Consider the following 21,432-nt stretch of genomic DNA (forward strand, 5'->3'; position numbering starts at 1 on the left):
CTGCATACCGGAAACCGATAACGGAAACAAAAGAGCCCATGAACTTATATTTGTGTTTAAGGGTGCATAATCCAAGTCATCACTTCTTACCTAACTCATCAAGTCGATATAGTCCATTTTGTTAGATAAGACTACCCAATACCTCACATGAATGTATGGCAGAGCATTAGGATTGCCTACAGTTGTGGGCGCATGCTTTGCGAAAGATCTTCAACAAGATAGAAAACCTCTTATTTAACATGAGTTTATACAGTCTTCGCTTGTATGAGGCATATTGACGGGCTCAAAGACTACCAAAGGCTATGTTAATTATGTATAGACTTAAAGTCAGCCACCATGTCAAATGAGGGACCTGAAGGCCAAGGACCTTAGCAGGCCTAGCAGAATAGTATATTGGAATGGGTTTAATTTCATGTCGCGTACAAGGCGTTGTTATATGTTGGCCCAAACTTAACATATCTGGTACTATTCGAGAGAGCTAGAGGGTATGATATGAAAGGCTTTGAGCTATATACTATAGAAAAGTCGAACTAGGCAATTCGGGTTCTAATTTCGTAGCGCACTACGCAGATTCCTTGTCACCACTGGTAGCATGACCTATGTATCAAAATGATAATTACGCCAAGAAATCAAGGGCTGACAAACGCGGCTAGATTACCTGCTATGAATAATAATGGTTATAACTCACCCTTTGTATAAGTATATGCCTTTCATAGATCAAGTTTACACCTAGGTAAGAGCTAGTCTGGTAAGCATCACAAAGTAAAATAGAGTGTTGTACATCAATAAAACGACTAATAGGTACAATATAGTAGGTAGGTGATTAAACTGGACACTCGACCTGTTGCCCATATCATACCTATTACTAATGTGTTGTACGTAGTAGAAATGTGAGAATCCAAATAAATTGCCCCAGAGCTGAAATACAGATCCGCCATCTGTTCGGCACCCTCGTACAAAACATAGTCACTGCTCTGCCCCTTTTATGATATTGAAGTTTCAGGTCACCGGAATTTGCCGTGGAGTGCATACCTACCCGTCAACACTAACTACACTTCTACGACTTTTGAAGGCTTATACTTACTCACGGTTACTGCTATACCATCTTGCCCTTGACGACTTTATGTAGGCGCTTACTCGCTGATAGTTGAGTGTATTTGTGTGGAATCTTGATTACGTTGTCTCATTCTCTACAAGGTCTTCGAAACGTATTACCGGGTGGCAGAGAAGGAAAGTCAAAACCTCTTCTCTATCACAACCCTGCACCCCGTCTCCGTGACGCCTACCTAGTTGATTCGCTGTCAGGCCTACTGTCTTAACAAAATACCTGGCGGAGTTGCATATAGGTACACTGATTGATTGAAGTCTCCCCATACTCTCTACCTAACACTGCTATTAACACGTAATCTTGTTCACCCTTTTTGGGAAATCCGTTCTCACAGTGCAGCGCAAGCCTCTTGCAGGCGGGAACACAAGACTTTACTGAAGGCTGCGTTTGTGCTTCCCAAAAACCCCGTCGCACGTCTCCACAAATTCCGCCAACAAGGTACAACCGGTATCCTCACTTTCCAAGAGCCCGCAAGTCTCGCACGATGACCGGAGGTTGCTGTACCACTGCGCCGCGCCTTGCCCGGTGAAATGACAGATAGTGTGGTGACCTTCTCGGACTAAAAACTGCAACGCGCAGCCCACAGGCTTGCCATTCGACTTGTCATGGCCATCTACACATGAGCCAACGAAGTCATCCTCACTACCCAGGCGGATATATGGTCAGCGTCTTGTACTAATAGTAGGGAAGGTATCAAGAAATAATGAAGGAATCAAATGTCACATACCCAGTCCCGTAAGAATCGTCGGGGAACTTGATGAATACCTCAGCCGCTTTGTCGCAGGCATCCATGATACTCGGGTACAGCCCGCAATTGTCCTCGATGCAGAACGGGGACGCATCGGGGATGGGGCGTGGTGTGGGTAAGCCATAAGGCGGCGACCATGTCGATGGGGTTGGTGTAGGGGTGGGATCAGGTGTCATCGATGTCGCTGCGCACGACGAGCCGGTGATACAAGCGGAAACTCCCGGGGGAACTCCAAGCGCGCAGCTTGTCCACGTCGCGGTTGACACACAGTTTGATGGGAATGGTGGGGGCGTCTCGTGTGGAGGCAGGGTTGGAAGGGCATCCTCGCACAACGTCGATGTCTTGCAGGAACCGCCCCGCGGGTCTCCGTTGCAAATAGTCGTGGTATGAAGCGTCGAAAAGCCTGTACACGCCGTGGGGGCGGGCGTGGGCGTGGGCTTCGTTGTCGTCCTCGGTGGCGTGAAGTCAGGCGGCGTGCCGCTGGGGGTTGGATTACAGTAGAAGCCGGAACAGAGCTTTCCGCAGTTCGTCGAGCAGATCGGGCCAGGCTCTCCGCTTTTATACTCTACTGGCGGTCCTTGAGGCCCATCTCCGCCAGGGTTGCTCGGGTTGCCTGGGTTGCCTGGGTTGCCGGGGCTACTAGGATTGCCCCGTATAGGACACGAACCTCCATTCTCATCTACCTCATCCCCGCCCTCGAACTGACGCTCGAGAATGCTCCTCTTCGTCAGCGATACGCAATTGGTTCCGAAACGCTGGCCATTCCAGAGGATATTATAGCCCGACGTGGTATCTGCGTCTGGTAACAATGGGTCGATAGAAATAGGTCGAGCCCACTCCTGGATCTTGGCCCGAATGCTGGTCGGGTCTCTTCCTCCAGTGTACTGGGGGAGTCCACGAAGATACGCGACGAAGCCCGACACAATCGGGGCAGCTAAACAAGATTTGTAAGTTCTCAATTAGAGAGGAAGAAGCCTGTCAGTATTGGGAAGTGAATGGGTGAACATACCATAAGACGTGCCAGTAACCCAGCTGCCACCGCCGAGAGGCACTTTGACTCCTGGCGCATATATGTTGATGATATCTTCCCCAGCATTCCCCGAAAACGGGAAGCCCTGGAGATCGACAGCGCCGGCTACAAACATGCCCGGAACTCTGTCCCAAAAGAGAGCGGGATAGTGCCTTGCCTCCATGCCGCTATTGCCAGGAGCCGCGACGAAAACACAGCCATACTTGCTCTCCATTGCCTGCATCAGGTAAACTAAGATATCATATTAGTGTAAGCTCTCGAAGATCTGCTTTAACATAGAAAGCATATATCAGATTAAATGGACTTACGAAAAATGGACCAGTACGCCCTCTGTCTGTCATATCAAAATTTATCAGTCCAATTTCTTATACATTCTAGAATTATAACCATTACACAGGTAATAGTGGTCACGTTTGCGGATCAAAAATACACATACTGCGGCAACAGTTAGCGCTGGAAGGAAATAGGTCTTTCTAATAAGTCCAGGTCTGAGAACCGACACAATAGGTTTTGATACGTACCACTGGGGTTCTTGGAGTTATGCCCCAAGACATATTGACAACGCAGGTATTTTTGGGTTGGGTGGCAGCGTCGTTCGCAATGTTTATCAGAGCCTCGAGAAATCGCTCAACTATTTCACCCTGGTTTACGCTTGGCGTTTTGTCGTTACGGTCCTTAGTAGGAACTTGAGCAAAACGGACTCTAGCGTTCTTTGCCATCCCGAGGGCGGCACCAGCGGCGAAAGCAGTCGTCCGGGTACCGTGAGCCTTCTGGTTAGACTGATCAGGCATCTTGCCATAAGTTTTGAATGGCAGTTCATCAGCCCTAGCAGAATATTCCTGTGTAAACTCAGGGTCAGCAACATTCGGGACTGTAAGACCGGGAAAGTCATGAGGGAGACGGAAATGAACGAAAATAGTTTCTTACAGCCGCGGTTCTATCCCAACCTGAATCCATAATGTAGACTGTTTGACCTCGGCCCCAAGAGTCGTCGGCTGTTATTGCGTATTTATTCCGGTCAGGATCGTGATCGGGGTCGTGGGCTTCATTACCATGATCACGGACGTCTCTGGCGACGTTGAACGGGATCGTTGGCGGCCAAGTTACCATTGATAGATGCCATGCCGCATTGAACCAATTTCTCACCGTCCTCTTCCCGAGGAAATGCACAGGATCAGTAACATTTCGCGTGACATCGAGGATTTCTACATTATCGCGGATGTCTATACTTGGAGCATCGAAGGTTACCTCACCATCTGAATGCGCAAGTTCACTGTCGGATTCTTCTCGATTCAACTTCCTAACAGGATCGTTCCATGTCTGGAAGGTCGATCTCTCCTGGAAAGTAGGCTCATCGAACATGTAAGTCTCGTTCAAGCTCGACTCGTCGGGCACATCGCGCTTGAAAGAAACGCCTGGAGGTAGATATGGGTTCGACGGATAGTAAGCAAGTAAAACCTGAGAGGTCAGTAAGAACGATATGTGTCATAAAACGCTCCACGATCTGTTAAGGGATGACAGAGAGACATACACTTGGCACCTCGGCAGAATTGAAATAGGCTAAGGCTACGGGTCCCATGTTGTAGACATAATAAAAGGCGGTAAAATCCAGGTCGTTGGCCCTGAATTCAATGTAGTCATGGCCCAGGGCCAGCTTGCGTCGCTCAAGAATAGCCCTTGTGGCTTGTTGGGTTCCATCATCCCGAGCCTGGGGCCAGAGTATACCGTCCGGTCCAGGAGATTCGTTGCAAGTATTCCAGTCTGGTTCGGCCCGAGCCTGAATTGTTGTGCGCTTAATAAGCGGCAACGCGCCCTGTGGACCTGCGGTGGGCTTGAGCCATTCAGTCATCTCCAGTGTCCTCTTCTGTAGCGTGCAAACATCGACAGTCTTGGTGGCCTCGACATCGCGGAAGTTGCAGCCTGTTATTGTTTCACATCTTGACTTGACTTGACTTGAAGTTGTACGGGTCTCCCCACTAGTTACCGTTGTCGCAAACGATGTTGTGGTCAGGCAGAGCGAAGCTTCAGCCGGAGTGCAGTCGGTTGGTTTAGGCGGCGCCTCAATTGGACCTTTAGCTGGAATCCTGCAAAACGTAAAATTCATCAGCATACGATTTCCCGATCCTAAGTTTGATCCTTCTATCATGTGGAGCGGAGGGCGGCGCGAAGAAAGGTTGAAACGAGACAGCCCTTGAAATACATGCAACTTACGTGATCCGAGGCCATGGAGGCAGCGAGCCTTTGATGGTGAATCCCGGGGGAGTCTTATGCGATCGATCGGTGGTGGACCAGGTCCCCAGATTCCAACAGGGAAATCCCACTCCCAACCTTGAATGTTAATATTCCAATCGTCGCCCCAGCTGATGCAGACCTGAAAATGTATTAGCAACCGTGAGACATTGGGACACTATTTTGCCTTCTAAAACAATTGCTTACAAAAAAGAACCAAAGTTTGCAAGTACTCTTGGACTTCCCATCTTCGTCATCGTCATCTTCGCCCTCATCGGGGACAGGTGTTGGAACAGGTTTGAGGTCAAAGTAAGGCCACACAGGTATCGTGGGGTCTCTGGTTGTCGGTATGGAGAAGGGAGGCTTGGTAGTCGTTGGGATCGTCTCCGATGGGGGGTTGTCGGGTGCGGTTGGGAGTGGAAACCCTGGGAAGTAAGTTCCATTTCCATAAGTCTCCGATCCAGACCCCCCGGGCCCAGGGCTTCCAGAGGTAGGGTTTCCCGAGCCAGGATTTTCAGAGCCCCAGCTTGCAGGCGGACCACGTGTGATGGCTGGCCACGGTGGCAACCTAAGTGTTCTTGTTTCCCCATCGATCACGGTCGTAACTGGGGGTACGTCGAGAGACACGTATGGATGGAGAGTTCCGGTATTTTGGCCGGTGGACACATTCAAGTTCGAGTAATACAGTGAGGTGATTGTCAGTTGCGTCACAGTGACGGTTATAGTAGTTGTTGAGCCTTTGCTAAGTTGAATGGATGTCGTATAAGGCGGGATCGAGATGGTGGTCGGCTGCGATAAGGAGCTGGGTGGGAAGACGAACAGACAGGGTGGCGAGCATTGCGCCGGAGTTCCGGTGTACACAGCAGGGTCTAGGAAGACGACTTCTCTATCACCAAGAGCACTGTATCGTCATGTTTACTGGTCAGTGCTTACAATGCACCGAGAAACGCCTGATATACGGGGAACTCACCCAGGATCACCTTGAAGGTCAATAGCCCAGTCGCTTGACCCCCTGAAGTTTAGTGACTTCCACTTGGCAATTCTTGACTGCTTATTTGCCGCGTCCATGTACGCGACCCAAGTGTCTATGAAGAATTCGACGTGTTAGCGAACTAGCCAGTGTGAAGGCGCAGGGATAACAGGGCCACTTACCATCGCCGTAGATGATGTAATTTGATTGAGTGTCATCTGTCCACTGCCTCTTAGCACCACCATCGTCGATGATCTGATTGATCTCTCCATCACTGATATAGCCTCCAGTTTCCGTGCACTCCCCGTGAGTAGCACCAGAATCTGGTCCGGTATAAGTACATTCAGGACCAGAGCAACTGATGGGTTGAAAAGCTACGCGTTAGAAACCAAAGTATGTACTTCTGAGGTCCAATAATACTCACTGTCAACACATTAGTCGGATTTCATGAAAAATAAAGGAAAAGAAAAAGGCTTGGAAGTTTGAATCGTACCGAGGAATCTGTCATCTTAAAGGATCGACCATAGCTAGTCACTCCTACGACGATCTTATTCGAGGGAACACCAGCTTTGGTGACCATGATCAAAGAGGACATCGTTTCGGTAATATTAACATGAGAGCGCAAACAGTTGCCAGACTTGCAGCCGGACTGTCCCCATTCATTACCATAATCCCACTGACCTTCTCTCTTGTTAGCTGCACAGTCTTGAAATTATCAAGTGACTCCCGAGGATCTGAAAGGAGATCGCCAAGGGATAAAGTATAAGTAAAGCTCACCGTGCAGATCGTATGTCATATAAACGATGTAATCAAGAACCTCACTCATCTCTTCGATGAGGAATTGCTTCAGATACCAAAATGAAGCCGGAGCAGCGATGGACACAGTCTTGCCCTGCGGCATCAATGATCGAACGACCTTTACAAATTCAAGGTAATTTTGACCCTCGTCTTCGTCACCAGCTGGTATTCCGGGAATATCAGGTTCCTGTGACAGATATCAGACATAAGTTAACGAAAATGAAGGATTTGGAAGATAGAAAGAAAGAGCATAGAAAGGGGGGGCAGGAAGAAAGGGGGGAGAGGGTAATGTCGACGACCAGGTGAGTGACAAAAAAAGAACGAGTGTGAGGCACAACTCACACCAGGATACTCCCAATCAAAATCAACACCATCCAGCCCATGTTTGTTCACAAAGTCCACACATGCCTGGGCAAATTTCTGCCTATTGGCGGGCTTGACAGCATTTCGAAACAACTGATAAGTGGAAGGCTCTGTGCTGAATGCCCAGCCGCCGAAAGCCACGACCTTCTTATGGCCGGTTAATTTTTTGAACTCATCGAAAACATCAGGAAATCGGCCGAGTGACACCTCGAAGCTGGATGTAATATCAGCAAAGGAATAGTGTATGTGAGTATACGACGAAGGGATTTCGCTTGGCGACATATGGAGGCATGGCCTTTCACGGTTCCAAGCTTCGAAATACCCAACTTTGATAAACTCAGATGGAGGAGAGCCTGTTATCAACTCCAGCCCACAGTTCTGGACGCAGCCGTTGGTATTTGGCTCAGCGGTACCTGGGTTTCCAGTCTCGGAGAACGTCGGTACACAGAAGTCCTTGTCCACTCCACACTTGCCCCAGATGTTACAACAGGCCTTAATCGGGCAGGGGCTGAGGTCTTCAAACTTGCTGCCATCTTCAACTGTTCCAGGCTTGGTTGGTCCACATTCGGCATCTTGGTTCGGAGCTGGTAAGCGTGGTGTTCCAGGGCCAACGCATATACGCATCCCAGGATACAAGCTGTTGCACCCACCCCAGCCATAAGTGTTCTCGTTATACTTATACAGGTCGGACTGTTTCATGCCCTCAGCCTTCGCGATGCTGTTACAAGTGTCCATGGCCTTGATGATGTAAGATACGCAAGAGCCGTCAGGACGAGGGCTTGTTGCTCGTTTGCTATGCTCGGATCGTTTCAAATCGCTGGGGATGACAGAAACAGTTGTACCAAGCTGTGTGATTTTTGCCATGCCTCCAGATGCAGATTCGTCGATACACTTGCCCGAGGACCAGGCCTGGATCACACTCTGTGTCCAGACAAAGTCTCCGGACGGATCTACTACTAGACCGAGGATACCGCTGGCATCCCGGGCTTCGCTACAGAGCTGGACTGCCATCCGTCCGCTCTTCTCTTTTGACATTGCGATACGGGATAGGGCGTCTTGCACAAAGTAGGCCGCGACCCCACGGTTTTGGATCTGGCTACCAGCATAAAGTCCGACAAGGACGCCTCGCGTGTAGCCGTAGATGACATTCTCTTCGCAGTTGATGGGGTGTTCAAGATAGGCCTGAGTACTGCTCAGCGAAGTGAGCACGTCATCCAATCTATCGCCAGTTGTGCCGGTCCCGTCTGAACTCCACGTGATCCATTCTACCGTGGAGTTTTGCTGTACGGCTTTGTGACAGACAGGGGCCATGGAATCAAGGTCATCATCGCGCTTTGCGAGTCGACTGTCGTCATTCTTAGGAAGCTCATCGGCTTCTAGGTCCACCAGGCCTGGCGAATCTGACGACTCGTCCACCGCAGTACCTGTCAGAGCGTTGATAGGAGTCTCTGCGTTTCCCGACGTACATGCCAGTATGCGAAGTTGAGACTTAGGGTCGTCAATGGAGTTGAAAGTTGAGAAGACTAGTTGCATGGGCTCAGCACAAACTTCGAGCCTATCAAGCGAATAGTAACTGCTCCAGTCTGCGAGGCCTGGGTTTTCGTCACAGGACCTTGGGCATGGCTTGTGAGACCGGTCAAAGTTGGGTTGGATGCTCCCCAGCACTGGGGCAACGGCGAGCGCCGTAAACGCCCATTGCTGAAGGCTATCAAGGTGCATGGCTATCAGCCAGCGTGCGTCAAGTCTCGAGATAGAGAACCTGAGGGAGAAGAGACGTGGCGAGTTCCCACGATCTTAGCCGCCTATGATGATATGGTAGAGAGGTGAAGAACAGCCGCAAAAAACGACGACTTGAAGAGGGAATGGCCTCGTTCAAGACAATGAAAGTCGGGTCTTTAACGTAGTCATGGGAGCAGCATCAGAACGCTACATTGGAACTTAGGGGGTTTGAATGGAGTCTAATCCCCGGTCCGGGGGTTCGGCGGTATACCAACATCGTGAATGCTGCCTGAAGGTTGGTTGCACCTCAGGATCTTACGAACGGTGACTTGGCATTATTGTAGGACTTCTACTAAATTGACGAGGTCTTGACTCGAGCTTAAACATCCAGAACCAAAATAGACGAACCGAAAGAAAAGTCATCGAAGTTGATGATACGTTCCACTGCGCTGGCCGTATGTTTAATCAGCAAAGTACCATACCACCCTATAGGGGACGTCGGCCGAAGGATTTCACGAGACTTCCCTGCTCCATAAGGACATAAGAGGTAAGTATAGCCTCCTTCCCGACCTACCGGCTCCCTGTCTCTTCTGCCTTGCTTCTTCAGCCCTAGCCGAACCCCGCTTAAAAACGGCGAGAAACGCTTGGGACGTTCGTTCATAGCGCGATCCATGGTTCTTGAAGTTCGGAATTAGTCAAGGTGACCGGGCTTATTCCCGATTTTCTCTCGATTCTGACTAATACTTTCAATTCATCCGGACCGCTACCTCAATCTTACGTGAGTTCCTGGACGGCTCGCGCAGGTATGAAGCGATAGAGAAAGGGCTATACGATTCTAGATGTGTTCAAGGCATTGGCAATTTCCTAGATGACATGCGCTTCTAATTTTAACGTCACGCGACCATGCACGATATCATGAGATGCCTCTACACAATGTATTCATGTGCTGGCAAGTTCCGAGTTGTAAATTCGGGAGTTCGCATGAAAGGGATGCGAAGTTTTTGCTCAGAGTGATGCCCGTGATGCCAGCAATGCCAGCGCCTCTGCCAAGATCTACTATGTTTGACACAGGCACGATGTGATCCTGTCGATGCGTCTATAAATCAAAGTCTGCGCCATCATCGATGTCTCAAAAGAAAGCCTAGGTAGGTAGCCATCAGCTCTTCCAAAAGACACACCTAGCCGGTTGTTCTCTCATCTGTTGCCTCCCGCATCAACGCTGCTTGTTACCGATCATGCTTCCAAGACTCTCGTTCTTCCTGGCTCTCGCCGCTGGCGACCTTGGCGTACATGCGCTAGCCGCACCACCGATCGCGGCCCGTGGCTCAACGCCAAAGTATCCCTATGATCCCAATACCACAAAATATTGTAGTTATTGGATCGACAACGCCGGCGCTGCCACTAAGTGTACTGATATTCCCAAGAACTGGGGCATCACGTTGGCGGATTTTCTTCGCTGGGTAGGCCACCCTTGCTCGAACTGAGCAACCTGCTTGCGTCTTTGCTATGCCATCGTAATGCTAATGCCTCGCAGAATCCTAGCCTTGCCCCTGACTGCACCAATTTTGAGGTTCAGAAGTCATACTGCGTCGAGACCACTGACGAACCGGCCCCGACAACTTCGTCGGACTCGTCAACGCCTACCCAGCCCAGCAATGGTATCACTACTCCACAGCCCATCCAACCGGGCATGGTAGATAACTGTGATGCCTTTTACTTCGTGCCCAAGGATGTCGGCTGTCAAGTTATCGCTACAAGCCACGGCATCACTCTTGAGCAGTTCCTCACTTGGAACCCCTTAATTGGAGACACGTGCGGCGGGCTTTGGGCCAACGCTTACGTCTGTGTTTCCATTATCGGCCACGAGCCGTCGCCTGTGACCACAGCAACGCCCACCCCTACTTCCACCAACCCCGGCAACGGCATCACAACCCCCCAGCCCACCCAGCCCGACATCGTCGACAATTGCGACAAGTTCTACTTCGTCCAAAAGGATGAGAGCTGCGATGTAGTAGCCGCAAAGAATGGAATCACCACCGCCCAGTTCCAGGCATGGAACAAGGCCGTGGGATCGACGTGCTCTGGGCTCTGGGCGAACGCATATGCATGCGTGTCCATCATAGGTCACGAACCGGCGACTACTACAACCAAGAAGCCGACAACCACTGCAGGCAACGGTATCACGACCCCAACGCCGACGCAGAGCGGAATGGTGGGCAACTGCCGCAAGTTCCACTTTGTCCAGCGTGACCAGACGTGCGCAACAATCGCCAAGCAGTATGGAATCAGCGAGGCCGACTTCATCAAGTGGAACCCGGCGGTTGGCGGGACATCTTGTGGCGGTCTCTGGGCTAACACGTATGCTTGTGTTGGTCTCTAGTTAACCAGGTCGGAGAATTCTGGTTAGCGTATTATTGTAATAGGAGATAATCCGGTAGCGGAAATGCGAATCTTGTACGCGCCTGTATCGATTGAACTTATGATAATCATTAGCTATTGTCATGGATGTCTGTAATGTAATACGAGTGTATGTTATTCAACTCAATCTCAATATCATCTAATAAGCCTTTGTTAAGTTGCCACAACATTACTTCCTGCTTGCTAGAATACTTGTATCGCTACGGGATTTGGCCAAGATCGCAGGAGGCTCTGTTGTCTGGCAATCCAAGAGATCGTCAACTGTAACACTCTCCAAACTGAGGGCTGAATACATCGCCCTCAGAGGCTATAACGGAAGTTCGGTGGCTCAGAGGTTTGGACCTCGAGTCACAGGTGCCCCTGGCACGCCCTATTATTGTCATACTCAAAATACTAGGGCTTCAGGAGAGCCCTAGCAATCACCCTCAAGTTTCTTCCCATTGCGTGAAGAAGATTTTTAAATACAATGCTGATCTAGAAATGTCAAGTTACTAGAGATTCTTGAGCTTGGCAGTAATGACGTGTCGGGTCGTATCCTCGGGGTATCTCCCCGCCGAGAGCGATAACCGACCGCGCTATCAAAGAATTGCAACAGGCTTCATCTCTATTTGGGGCCATAATGTTACTATATGACAGCTTCGGGCTTTATTGCGGTGCGTGCGGGGACAGGGGCTAGCTTTTTGCGACGATGGAGAATTAGAATGACTGTCTTGTAGAGTGCAAGTTCATTGTAAGATTGAAACTCCTTAAAGCTGAGCTAAGTTTATACGCGTAAGGATTGAAAATGGCGTCACGTAAGAAGTTGTTGTCGTGCTTGTATCTTTTGGGGGTCTCTTTTATCCCCGCTGCCTTTTCTAGGGTGTGTAAATACTCCCCAAGTCACTACTCATTGGACACTCGTGGAGCAACCCAGAATGTCCGGAGGCTGAACAAAAGCAAGTATGCGGTATTAACAAATAACTAGTCAATCCCAATAGACATATCCTCATCCTTCAACAGCAAGGCATTCGGGACTTATCCAGGGGAGGTCTCATTCGACGGGCTTGGACAGTCGTATCCCCCACCAGATCCAGCACACACACCGTACTATAAATCCCTCACAACGGGCATCGTATATTCGTTTCCGGGGTATACAGGTGAGGAGATTCCAGATAATGTGATAAGCGCCGGCCAAATCATCCAAGTTCCAAACGATGTCGCGCGCCGAGCGTTCTCCGCCTCGTTCCTGGTGTCTGGAGACAAGGAGTTCTATACGGCAGCGGGAAACGTCACGTTTGTCTACACAGACGGCTCTACCTCGAGCTACGAGCTCCGATCGCTAGATTGGTTCAGCTGGCTCACTCTGAATAGGGGCGAGATCATCTTCCCGTTCCGTTTCACGCCCTCCGGCGTCAACTGGAACACAAGTCATATTTTCGAGCGCACAGCGCCGCTCCTCCCAGGGAAAACCCTGCGCTCTATTGCTTTGCCAGACGCATCCGATGAAAATGGCAGGCTACATGTCTTTGCCCTCTCGATTTGCGCGGAGAAGGCGTCAGTGGCTGTTCAGGTTGTGAGGCCGACGCAGAAGTGGTTTGAGATCGGCGAGCAGATCGTTGAAGTCACGATTAACAATGCCGGTGAGGAATGTGTCGCTGGACCTGGGATTACGGTTAGGCTTGATGGAGAGGGTTTTGCCACTACGAAGACAGGGACCCTGAAAAGGCTTTGCCCGGGCGACCAGAAGATTGTTAAAATTGGAGTGTCGGGATCCCCAAATGCACCAGTGAACGTCTCAGTAATCATTGATGGCAAGACTGGCCGGCAGGTGTTCGACTTTCCTAAAATGAAGATTGGCTTGACAGAGTGGACATCTGAGTTGGACAACCTTGCGCGGCACGAATCGCCTGAATGGTTTAACGGTGCTAAATTTGGCATCTTCATTCACTGGGGCGTATATGCTGTCACAGGCTGGGGGAACTCGACACCCTACGAGAGTTATGCAGAATGGTTCTGGTAAGTATCAATGCTGCAATCTTGTAACTATATGTCGCTCTAGACACCTGGTCTAACAAGATGATGTTATAGGTGGTACTCTACGCATCACCCTCAGGCGGACCCCTCCGGATTTTACTCCTACAGGCTTCGCACATACGGACCAGAGTGGGCTTACGACGACACGTTCCCGGACTTTACAGCATCCAGGTTCGACCCGAAGGCATGGGTGGATTTGTTTGCGGAGGCCGGAGCGCAGTACTTCGTCATCACATCAAAACACCACGACGGCTTTGCCCTTTTCGACACTGGCTTAACGAGTAATCGGTCCTCGACACATTACGGTCCGAAGCGCGATCTCTTGCGAGAACTCTTCGACGCCGCCGCCGAGTATCAGCCTTCGCTCCGCCGAGGGACGTACTTCTCGCTGCCGGAGTGGTATAACCCGGACTTCGGTCCGTACGGGTTTGACCAGCTGCCTGCCGATTCCGTGCCAGGAACGAACTCTTGGCCGGGGGTATTACCCCTGAACCCCTATACTGGTGCTATTGAGCCCTACACGGGACATATACCCGTAGATGACTTCATCTCCGACGTCATGCTCCCGCAGATGAGGATTCTGGCAACCGATTATGAGACGGACATCATGTGGTGCGATATAGGCGCGGCCAACACAACAGCTGTGTTTGCTGCTGAATGGTGGACTGCCACACGCGCTGTGAACCGGCAGGTGGCGATCAACTCGCGATGCGGCGTCGCGCAGGCAGCAGACTTCGATACCCCTGAATATGCGACGTTTTCATCCGCGCAAACGCGCAAATGGGAGAGTAATATGGGCATGGACCCGTATAGTTACGGATATAACGCTGCGACGCCTGATGAAGCGTACATGAATGCTAGCACGCTCATCCACACACTCGTGGATGTCGTATCAAAAAATGGGAATCTGCTACTTGATATTGGTCCCCGTGCCGATGGGACTATTGTGAAGCCTGAAGTAGATAGTCTCCGCGAGGCGGGAAGATGGATTAGGTCGCATGGAGAAGCGCTGTTCAATACGACGTACTGGTTCGTCCAGACTGAGATAAAAGAGGCCGGGCTTGATGTCCGCTTCACGCAGAAGGATGACGCATTTTACATTCTGTTCCTGCAGAGGCCTGTACTTGACAACGGCATGGTTAAAGTGCCGGCGCCGCTGCCGATTCTAAAAGGCGACAAGGTTAGTCTATTATCGGTTAAGGGTGGCGAAAATCTAGTGTGGAATATGACTAGCAGCGAGGGTCTAAGAATCTTGACTATCAAATTGGAGGATAATTTGTTAGAAGACGATGAGTTTTGTTGGGTATTCAAAATTAAGTACGCGTGAAATCCATCAAGGATTCAACATATCCCGACAGATTCCGGGTATCAATCGCCCCCGTTTAGGGACTGCTGAGCCTCCCCAAAAGGCAATGTGACAACACTGAACCCTGCTACATTAATTACAAAGTCGCTCCTCTAACCAAGCCTTGGGAAATTTCGGGTGGACTTCGTCCATTCCTATACTGCCACAGACGACTGAGATGCCTCACCTTAACCGTTCCATCAAATAAGTCTTCGTTGTCACTATGGATGCTCCTCCCCCGAAGACTCCCATGAAAACTTCCGTAAAAACTGCCATGGACTGCTACTTCAGATGGAATTGCACTGTCGGGATTTCCAGCAAGCCCGATCATGGCCCAGCTGTTCTCCAACCCTTCACGAACATTCACCTTCTCGGTTCCCTTCTTGGCAATCTCAACAGCACTATCCATGAAGTCATTGCGCTCCGCACAACCCGTGAACTCTCCATCCTCATTTTGAGCTAGGGGAAACATTCCGTTCAGGTAATGTTGGCAAAATTGATGTCCTCCACGAGAAGAAACGCGGCTAAACACACGACCTACGAAACGCGGTATTTCGGGTGATGCTCGCTCATTGGTGACAAAGTGCAAAAGGCCCCAGATTGCAACAAAGTCAGTCGTATGGGCATAATGCTCTACGTAACCGATAACCCTATCGGAAGCGGGGATCGTATGAGTTCGCTGTAGTGAGGCTCCCGCACCGTTGGCAACGGCAGCCAAGGGTTGCGGGTGACTCGTACCTTCAGGGGGCAAATCCGAAGCATTGGATGGTTTGCTTCGTAGTGACGGTGTCTTAATTTGGATGGGCGAGTCAGTGATCGGAATATTGGCGATTACCTCGGGTACCGGGATTCTTGCGTCAGGATGCTTGATCTCTTCCTCTTGAGACTGTATATGACGGTGCGGGTTGTTGAAGTGATTGGCAGCGCTGCCAAAAGTGTAAACCTCGAGCTTGGCGAGCAGATCCTGAGGCAATTCCTGCAGAAGCCAATCTAAGACAAGCCCCCCTTCAACGCCACCCTGGGAGTGCAGAATGAACACAACTTTGGAATATTGAGGATTATAGAGTTTCTCCTTGAGGATCTTATACGCCAGCCGAACGTCGCTGGTCGCATAACCAAAGTTTCTCTGAATGAGGCATTCGATCACGTCGAATATGATGCCATCAGTGCGATTATGTATACCTAGAACGGGTCGCTTGAAGGTGAGAGCCAAACGGTTGATGTTACTCTTTAACCAGGCCTCGCTAGAGCATGATAATTAGCTACACTACCTAAGCCATATCCCTACGGATGTCGCACTGCACTGGGGATTGAACGCACCCTACCGCAACTCCATTCAAGAAGACCCACTGCTCGTGCTGATGTTCAGCCAGAGCCGGAGCATATTTTGGATCCGACTCGTACATGATGGTTTTTCCATTCAAACAACGACAGAGCAGCCCGTTGACAAGGAAAAAAAGACCGAGTGCAGCTAGGAACAAATAAACGGGGAGGATGAAGGCGACGGGTAATAAAATGAGGAATAAAAGCTGCAGTACGAAGAGAACTATGTGTATCGACATACACCAAATGTTATCGGGGGTAAAAGATAGCTCGTCGAAATGGCCGCCTTCGCAAGGCCTTATGGGCCACACAATCCAGGGAAGTGCCCAGGCGAAAGTGAAAAAGTACTTGATATCGTAGGCGACGAGTTTCCAGGGCAGATCAGTATAGCTGTAATTGATGACCGACTCTCCGCCGACTTGAGAGCCGAAGAACTGAGTATGGCCCTCGGCGGGCTTGCTGCTCTCGCCGTCGGTCATTGCGACAAGGCTGCCAAACCACCTACCAACTGACTGCCGTGTAATTCCTTAGAGAGACTAGAGATAAGCAGGAGGAGGGAAGAGGGAAGAGGGAAGAGACACAAATGCAGCGGCCATGATGGTGCGTCAGAAGGCTGCTACGGGTTAACCTAGTTCTTTATACCTCACAAGGCGAAACGAGGATGACAGTGTTGGCCCGCCATCGATTGTTGGATTTGGCTTGGCATCTTGGACGGTTACTATTCATCAGAACTATCCCTTTTGGGATCTGACATGATCGCATCTGAAGCGGCTCACATGGCAGGACCATGATTAGTTACAAAATAGGTCGAGAGCCTCAACATTTTGTTGGCTGAAATGCGTTCAGCTGACCGGTCTTCATCAGGCGTACGCACACATGTGCACCGGGGGGTAAGTAAGCATTTTGGGGGTGATGCCTACTGTAAGCAGGTAACTAGATGGAGTATGAATGAATGTTGCACGGCTAAGATGTGCCGAGCACCAAGTAACTTGAAGTGTGCCAGGGCATGTGTCACGACTCTGCCACGGCTCTGCCGAGCCCTGCCACGATGGTGGCTCAGCCAAGTGCCTACCTCCCACTACATGTACCTAGTACCTAGGGATGTACTTATAGGAGGTAGGTACCTACATGTAGGCAGGTAGTCGGTGTTTGAGCCAATGACGTAGTGCACCTCCAAATCTCGAATAGGCGCCTACAGGACAGACAGGACAGACAGGACAGTCAGGACTTGCTGTAAGTATTCTCAATGTTCATACGGTACCTGAAATTTACCTACAGTAAGATTAAATTTAATACATGTCAGATGGATCTGGTCGGATTATTGACCGGGATATCGAAAGCGGGAAACAATGGAGCATGGGGCAAGCATTGTCGTGCGGCCACAGCCTGACAAGTCTGTGCTGAGGAAGACCTAGGATTTAGCAGTGGAAGGCACCAAACGGCCGCTAAAGCAACTAAAACAACCCCACGTTAACTACCTAAGGTACCTATTGTGCCTCGGAAGCTTGGTGGAAGTGATATCAACTGTATATCTGCGACACATCTGACTGACAACGACCAAACTTCGATCGTGCCCAATTTCTGTGACCTTCACAGTACACCAACTTCTCGCCTAGATCGCTGCAGAGAGAAAATTGTCGAGAATTGAATTGAAGAAACCCAGTGCTGAGACATGGAAGATCCGCAAATTATAAACCCGGGGACGTCGATTGCGACACCCAAGGTCATCATCATGATGGCTGATTACGGCCACGATCCAACAGGTGCGCACCACTAACACCACAGTGGCCTTCAGTCGTTTGCTACCTATTGCTGCTATTGTTCCTATCCTTGCGATTATCTGCGAAACTCTGGCTAATAATCTCCATAGAAACTGCAGTGCCTTGGGCCGCTTTCAAGACCGCCGGATACGAGATCAGTATCGCGACCCAGAACAGCCAAGTCCCACGGTGCGACAATAAGATGCTTCAAGGTGTCACCCAGAAGCTTCTGGTAAGTGATATATATCATCTGATGTGCGTCGTTTAAATCGTAGTAACACTAGTCACACCAAAAACAGGGCGCGACGAAAGATGTTGTCGCCAAATACAAACAGATGCAGCAAAGTGAAGAGATGCTCCACCCTCTCTCGTGGTCAGCGCCTGATTTCTCGCTCGATCCCTACGATCTTGTCCTGTTTCCAGGTGGCCACGAAAAGTCCGTTCGTCAGGTCATAGAGTCCCCAACCGTCCACAAGCTCATGCTTGACTACTTCCCCAAAACAAAGAAGCCCAGTCATAAAGTTGTCGCCGCCGTGTGCCATGGCGTCATGGTCTTGTCCGAATCCAAAGATGCAAACGGCCGCAGCATCATACACGATTGTGTGACAACAGCGTTGCCCACACGATTCGAGAAAACTGCTTACTGGGGCACGCGCGCTTTCCTCGGCGACTACTACAAGACCTTCGGCCACGGTAGCGAGAATGTGCAGGAATCGGTGAGTTTTCATACCAGGTGGTCCATCAAGCCTTTGGACTTGGTCTCTGACAGATCGGCAGGTAACCAAGGCACTCGCAAGCCCAGCTCAATTCAAGTCTTCCCTAAACCCCGGTCCGTATGTGCAATCCGTTCTCTAGCAGGCTCAAGCCGACTATGACGTAACACTTTACTGATCAACTTGATAGATTCGTTGTTGAGGATGAGAATTACAACTACATCAGCGCTCGGTACCCTGGCGATGCCGTGCTTTTTGCTGAAGAGATAATTAAATTGTTTGAAAGTTTCCACAAGCTAGTATGATTCCACATAGCACCAGTAAGGCTCAGCAGACGGGCTGGTGTAGAATTTATGATGTTACGAAAGTCACGACTTATTAGGAGATACCATTGTTTCACTACCTGCTTACCAGTCTCCCTTGTCTCCCAAGAGGGGGCTCTAATAGTTCAGAATAGACTTGATTGCTTGATCCACACCGCCTGCAATCAGTGTAGGCATATACATCTCGTCTAGTCGATCAATCCAGCCCTGGCCTTGACGATCGATGAAGGCGCTCTTGAGACCGGCGGCCTTAGCACCGGCAACGTCGAAGGGATTTGCGCTTACAACCCAGACGTCTCCCGGGTGGCCTTTCTTGCCACTTTGCTCCACTAGATGTGCATATGTCCTTGGGTCCGGCTTAAAACATCGCAGCCCATCGACCGTAATAAGTGACTGGAATATATCGGCATGAGGCGACAATTCAGGTGAAGTACGGATGGAGCTGCCGACCATTTGATCAGTGCCGTTTGAGAATATGTGCGCACTCACGGCGTCCTTGTTCCCCTGGAGCAATTTCATTGCTGCTGGGATCTCAGGGAAAACATGGAGCGCGTCATATGCAGTCATGAGCCTAGCAGCGTCGCTAACGGCGAGGGTCAACCCATGTTCAGCCACAGCATGAGCAAGTGCATTGCGGGTGATTTCGCTGAACGACTTGTACTGTCCTGTGACATTTGTCAACCACGGGTGCTTCTCCTGAGGCGTGCGATACGTAAGGGCAATTCTTCACCGACCCATGCTGTTGATCCTCCACGTGTATTCGAGTTGATATCGCCGCCAAACTGTCGCTAAGGATTGCGCTTTGTCTCCTCCGTAGATCGTGGCTAACTCATCGGCTATGGAATCGGTGGACAGTAGTGTCCCGTACAGATCGAAAGCGATGACGACCTTCTCCGAGGATTCCATGGCTCCTGTTACGTTTGTAGACTGGTTACCTAGTTTAGTGTAGAGCGGCTGAATGACGCGCACCGGAACGTGACTCAGTCGGACAGAAAGGAAGCTAGGGATTAAGCTTAGAAAGCTACAAGGACCACCACCTACGACGCCGATGGGAGAGACGAGGTGTATATATGTGGGATATGGATGCGATGAGAGTGATGACGTTTTTTAGATGTCTTACGGGCCATCCACATTTCGTGGCGATAGTAGTTGGACACTCAACGTCGCAACTTGCGGGGTAGCTATTTACTCTTTTCGGAAAGATTGACATCCACCATGAAATCCACACAGCTTAGCGAATAACTGTATGAATAGCTTCACTTTCTGCCACAACTCTGCGATCTTAGTAGGACGAGAGTATCTTGCTTGGCCGGTAGTTTCCGATTTCAAAAACGAGCAGTGAGGCGTTACGACTAGCTTGAAGGTACTGGCTAACTGTGCATCTTAGTATCATAGCTGAAGCAGTGGCGAGTCCACCTCATCGCGCGGTAGTCTAGTCCTTACACTAATACCGGCGGCCGTACCAAATTCAAAATGTCAACAATTATACCAGAGGACCAGCAAAGGAACTACGAGGTATTTCGGGACTGTCTCGCCACTGCACTCCTCGAGAAGATTTCAGAGCCAGAGGCTAAACCCCGTCGTCGGACTAAAACCAAGCCCAAAAGGAAGACTTTAAGCTCCACTCCATCTCATGTTAATTCGGCATCGGGCGGGGAAGACCACGGATTAAATGGCGAACACCCAGATCTTGCGGATCCATCTATAAAGTCACATGTGGAGCTCAAAGAGAACTCAGTGCCAGGCGACGACCTTGCCGACTTCACAGATTACATCGCGACCGAGACATTCGCCTGTCTCCCAGCTGAGCTCAAGACAGCCGACTACCACGACTACATGGCCTCGCCAGAGCTGCAAGCACAATTCATCCTGCCCTTAACGGGCGCAGACATGTCTGCCCATCTGCCGAACCTAGACCCAGACATCCCGGAGTCGCTGTCAGCCTACGGAATAACCCACGAGCAGAAACAAGGCATAAACGAGTTCCTCGCGCCAGTGCTGACGGCATTCCTCATAAGCCTTTCCACGCCGCCTCCGGCACCAAGCACGACGCGCGCCGAGGCCTGCGAGATCTGTGGTCGCGACTGGATTAATCTCTCATATCACCACCTCATCCCGCGCTTCGTGCACGCTAAGGCTGTGCGGCGCGGCTGGCATCGCGAGTGCGATCTGCAGAACGTCGCCTGGCTTTGTGGTGCCTGTCATCACTTTGTGCATCGCTTTGCGCCGCATGAGGAGCTTGCGCGCAGGTATTATACCGTCGAGCTGCTTTTAGCTGAGGACGAAGTCAGGAGGTGGGCTGACTGGGTCGGGAGACTGAGGTGGAAGGGAAGATAGAGCGAGGCATTGTGCTATGCTTGCGCGGTTTGTAGATCTTGGACATGAGGATATCAGATAAAGTTATACATTGTATTGATGACATTTCTCTAGTGTTCTGAATTGACGCTGTCTACCCATGCTCAGTACCTTTCTAGCTATGCACTGCGTCATCGAGGTTGAATGCCCTCGCATGTTTCTGAGTCGCAATGCAGAGATGCCTGAAACCTATCTTAACGCCGCACCGCCGTCTTGT

General features: G+C 50.3%; 9 protein-coding genes across 9 annotated transcripts; 4 read left to right on the forward strand and 5 right to left on the reverse strand.

Moving 5' to 3' along the window:
• Positions 1–1,354: 1,354 nt before the first annotated feature.
• On the reverse strand, positions 1,355–4,814 carry F5B22DRAFT_527589 (uncharacterized protein). Its single transcript, XM_047972690.1, has 8 exons — positions 4,418–4,814; positions 3,814–4,344; positions 3,408–3,725; positions 3,195–3,216; positions 2,866–3,117; positions 1,836–2,790; positions 1,441–1,750; positions 1,355–1,383 (listed from the first exon to the last, which is right to left on the reverse strand). The coding sequence occupies exons 1-7, from the start codon at positions 4,733–4,735 to the stop codon at positions 1,480–1,482; spliced, it is 2,667 nt and encodes an 888-aa protein (XP_047825648.1). The 5' UTR covers positions 4,736–4,814; the 3' UTR covers positions 1,355–1,383; positions 1,441–1,479.
• On the reverse strand, positions 4,815–6,469 carry F5B22DRAFT_527608 (uncharacterized protein). The gene is made up of 5 exons (XM_047972692.1): positions 6,268–6,469; positions 6,086–6,200; positions 5,323–6,016; positions 5,098–5,257; positions 4,815–4,970 (listed from the first exon to the last, which is right to left on the reverse strand). Exons 2-5 carry the CDS (start codon positions 6,181–6,183, stop codon positions 4,894–4,896), a joined length of 1,029 nt encoding a protein of 342 aa, XP_047825649.1. The 5' UTR covers positions 6,184–6,200; positions 6,268–6,469; the 3' UTR covers positions 4,815–4,893.
• On the reverse strand, positions 6,306–9,582 carry F5B22DRAFT_527602 (glycoside hydrolase superfamily). Its single transcript, XM_047972691.1, has 4 exons — positions 7,226–9,582; positions 6,863–7,070; positions 6,579–6,766; positions 6,306–6,443 (listed from the first exon to the last, which is right to left on the reverse strand). Exons 1-4 carry the CDS (start codon positions 8,963–8,965, stop codon positions 6,429–6,431), a joined length of 2,151 nt encoding a protein of 716 aa, XP_047825650.1. The 5' UTR covers positions 8,966–9,582; the 3' UTR covers positions 6,306–6,428.
• A 337-nt stretch (positions 9,583–9,919) lies between these two features.
• Positions 9,920–11,839, forward strand: F5B22DRAFT_527565 (LysM domain-containing protein). Its single transcript, XM_047972689.1, has 2 exons — positions 9,920–10,425; positions 10,500–11,839. The coding sequence occupies exons 1-2, from the start codon at positions 10,201–10,203 to the stop codon at positions 11,343–11,345; spliced, it is 1,071 nt and encodes a 356-aa protein (XP_047825651.1). The 5' UTR covers positions 9,920–10,200; the 3' UTR covers positions 11,346–11,839.
• A 234-nt stretch (positions 11,840–12,073) lies between these two features.
• F5B22DRAFT_527649 (alpha-L-fucosidase) lies at positions 12,074–14,781 on the forward strand. The gene is made up of 3 exons (XM_047972693.1): positions 12,074–12,242; positions 12,348–13,378; positions 13,451–14,781. Exons 1-3 carry the CDS (start codon positions 12,168–12,170, stop codon positions 14,721–14,723), a joined length of 2,379 nt encoding a protein of 792 aa, XP_047825652.1. The 5' UTR covers positions 12,074–12,167; the 3' UTR covers positions 14,724–14,781.
• On the reverse strand, positions 14,781–16,721 carry F5B22DRAFT_527665 (uncharacterized protein). The gene is made up of 2 exons (XM_047972694.1): positions 16,062–16,721; positions 14,781–15,985 (listed from the first exon to the last, which is right to left on the reverse strand). The coding sequence occupies exons 1-2, from the start codon at positions 16,541–16,543 to the stop codon at positions 14,839–14,841; spliced, it is 1,629 nt and encodes a 542-aa protein (XP_047825653.1). The 5' UTR covers positions 16,544–16,721; the 3' UTR covers positions 14,781–14,838.
• Positions 16,722–17,533: 812 nt separating this feature from the next.
• On the forward strand, positions 17,534–18,910 carry F5B22DRAFT_527795 (class I glutamine amidotransferase-like protein). Its single transcript, XM_047972695.1, has 5 exons — positions 17,534–17,827; positions 17,935–18,056; positions 18,109–18,540; positions 18,602–18,657; positions 18,728–18,910. The coding sequence occupies exons 1-5, from the start codon at positions 17,737–17,739 to the stop codon at positions 18,840–18,842; spliced, it is 816 nt and encodes a 271-aa protein (XP_047825654.1). The 5' UTR covers positions 17,534–17,736; the 3' UTR covers positions 18,843–18,910.
• A 67-nt stretch (positions 18,911–18,977) lies between these two features.
• F5B22DRAFT_639961 (haloacid dehalogenase) lies at positions 18,978–19,766 on the reverse strand (the record flags this gene model as incomplete). Its single annotated transcript, XM_047977790.1, has 2 exons — positions 18,978–19,525; positions 19,595–19,766. The coding sequence occupies 2 exons, from the start codon at positions 19,764–19,766 to the stop codon at positions 18,978–18,980; spliced, it is 720 nt and encodes a 239-aa protein (XP_047825655.1).
• A 315-nt stretch (positions 19,767–20,081) lies between these two features.
• Positions 20,082–21,318, forward strand: F5B22DRAFT_628102 (uncharacterized protein). The gene is made up of 2 exons (XM_047976388.1): positions 20,082–20,198; positions 20,248–21,318. Exon 2 carries the CDS (start codon positions 20,334–20,336, stop codon positions 21,195–21,197), a length of 864 nt encoding a protein of 287 aa, XP_047825656.1. The 5' UTR covers positions 20,082–20,198; positions 20,248–20,333; the 3' UTR covers positions 21,198–21,318.
• Positions 21,319–21,432: the final 114 nt, after the last annotated feature.

Source organism: Xylaria bambusicola (assembly GCF_022495145.1).
Source record: "Xylaria bambusicola strain CBS 139988 unplaced genomic scaffold F5B22scaffold_74, whole genome shotgun sequence".
NCBI classification, from domain to species: Eukaryota; Fungi; Ascomycota; class Sordariomycetes; order Xylariales; family Xylariaceae; genus Xylaria; species Xylaria bambusicola.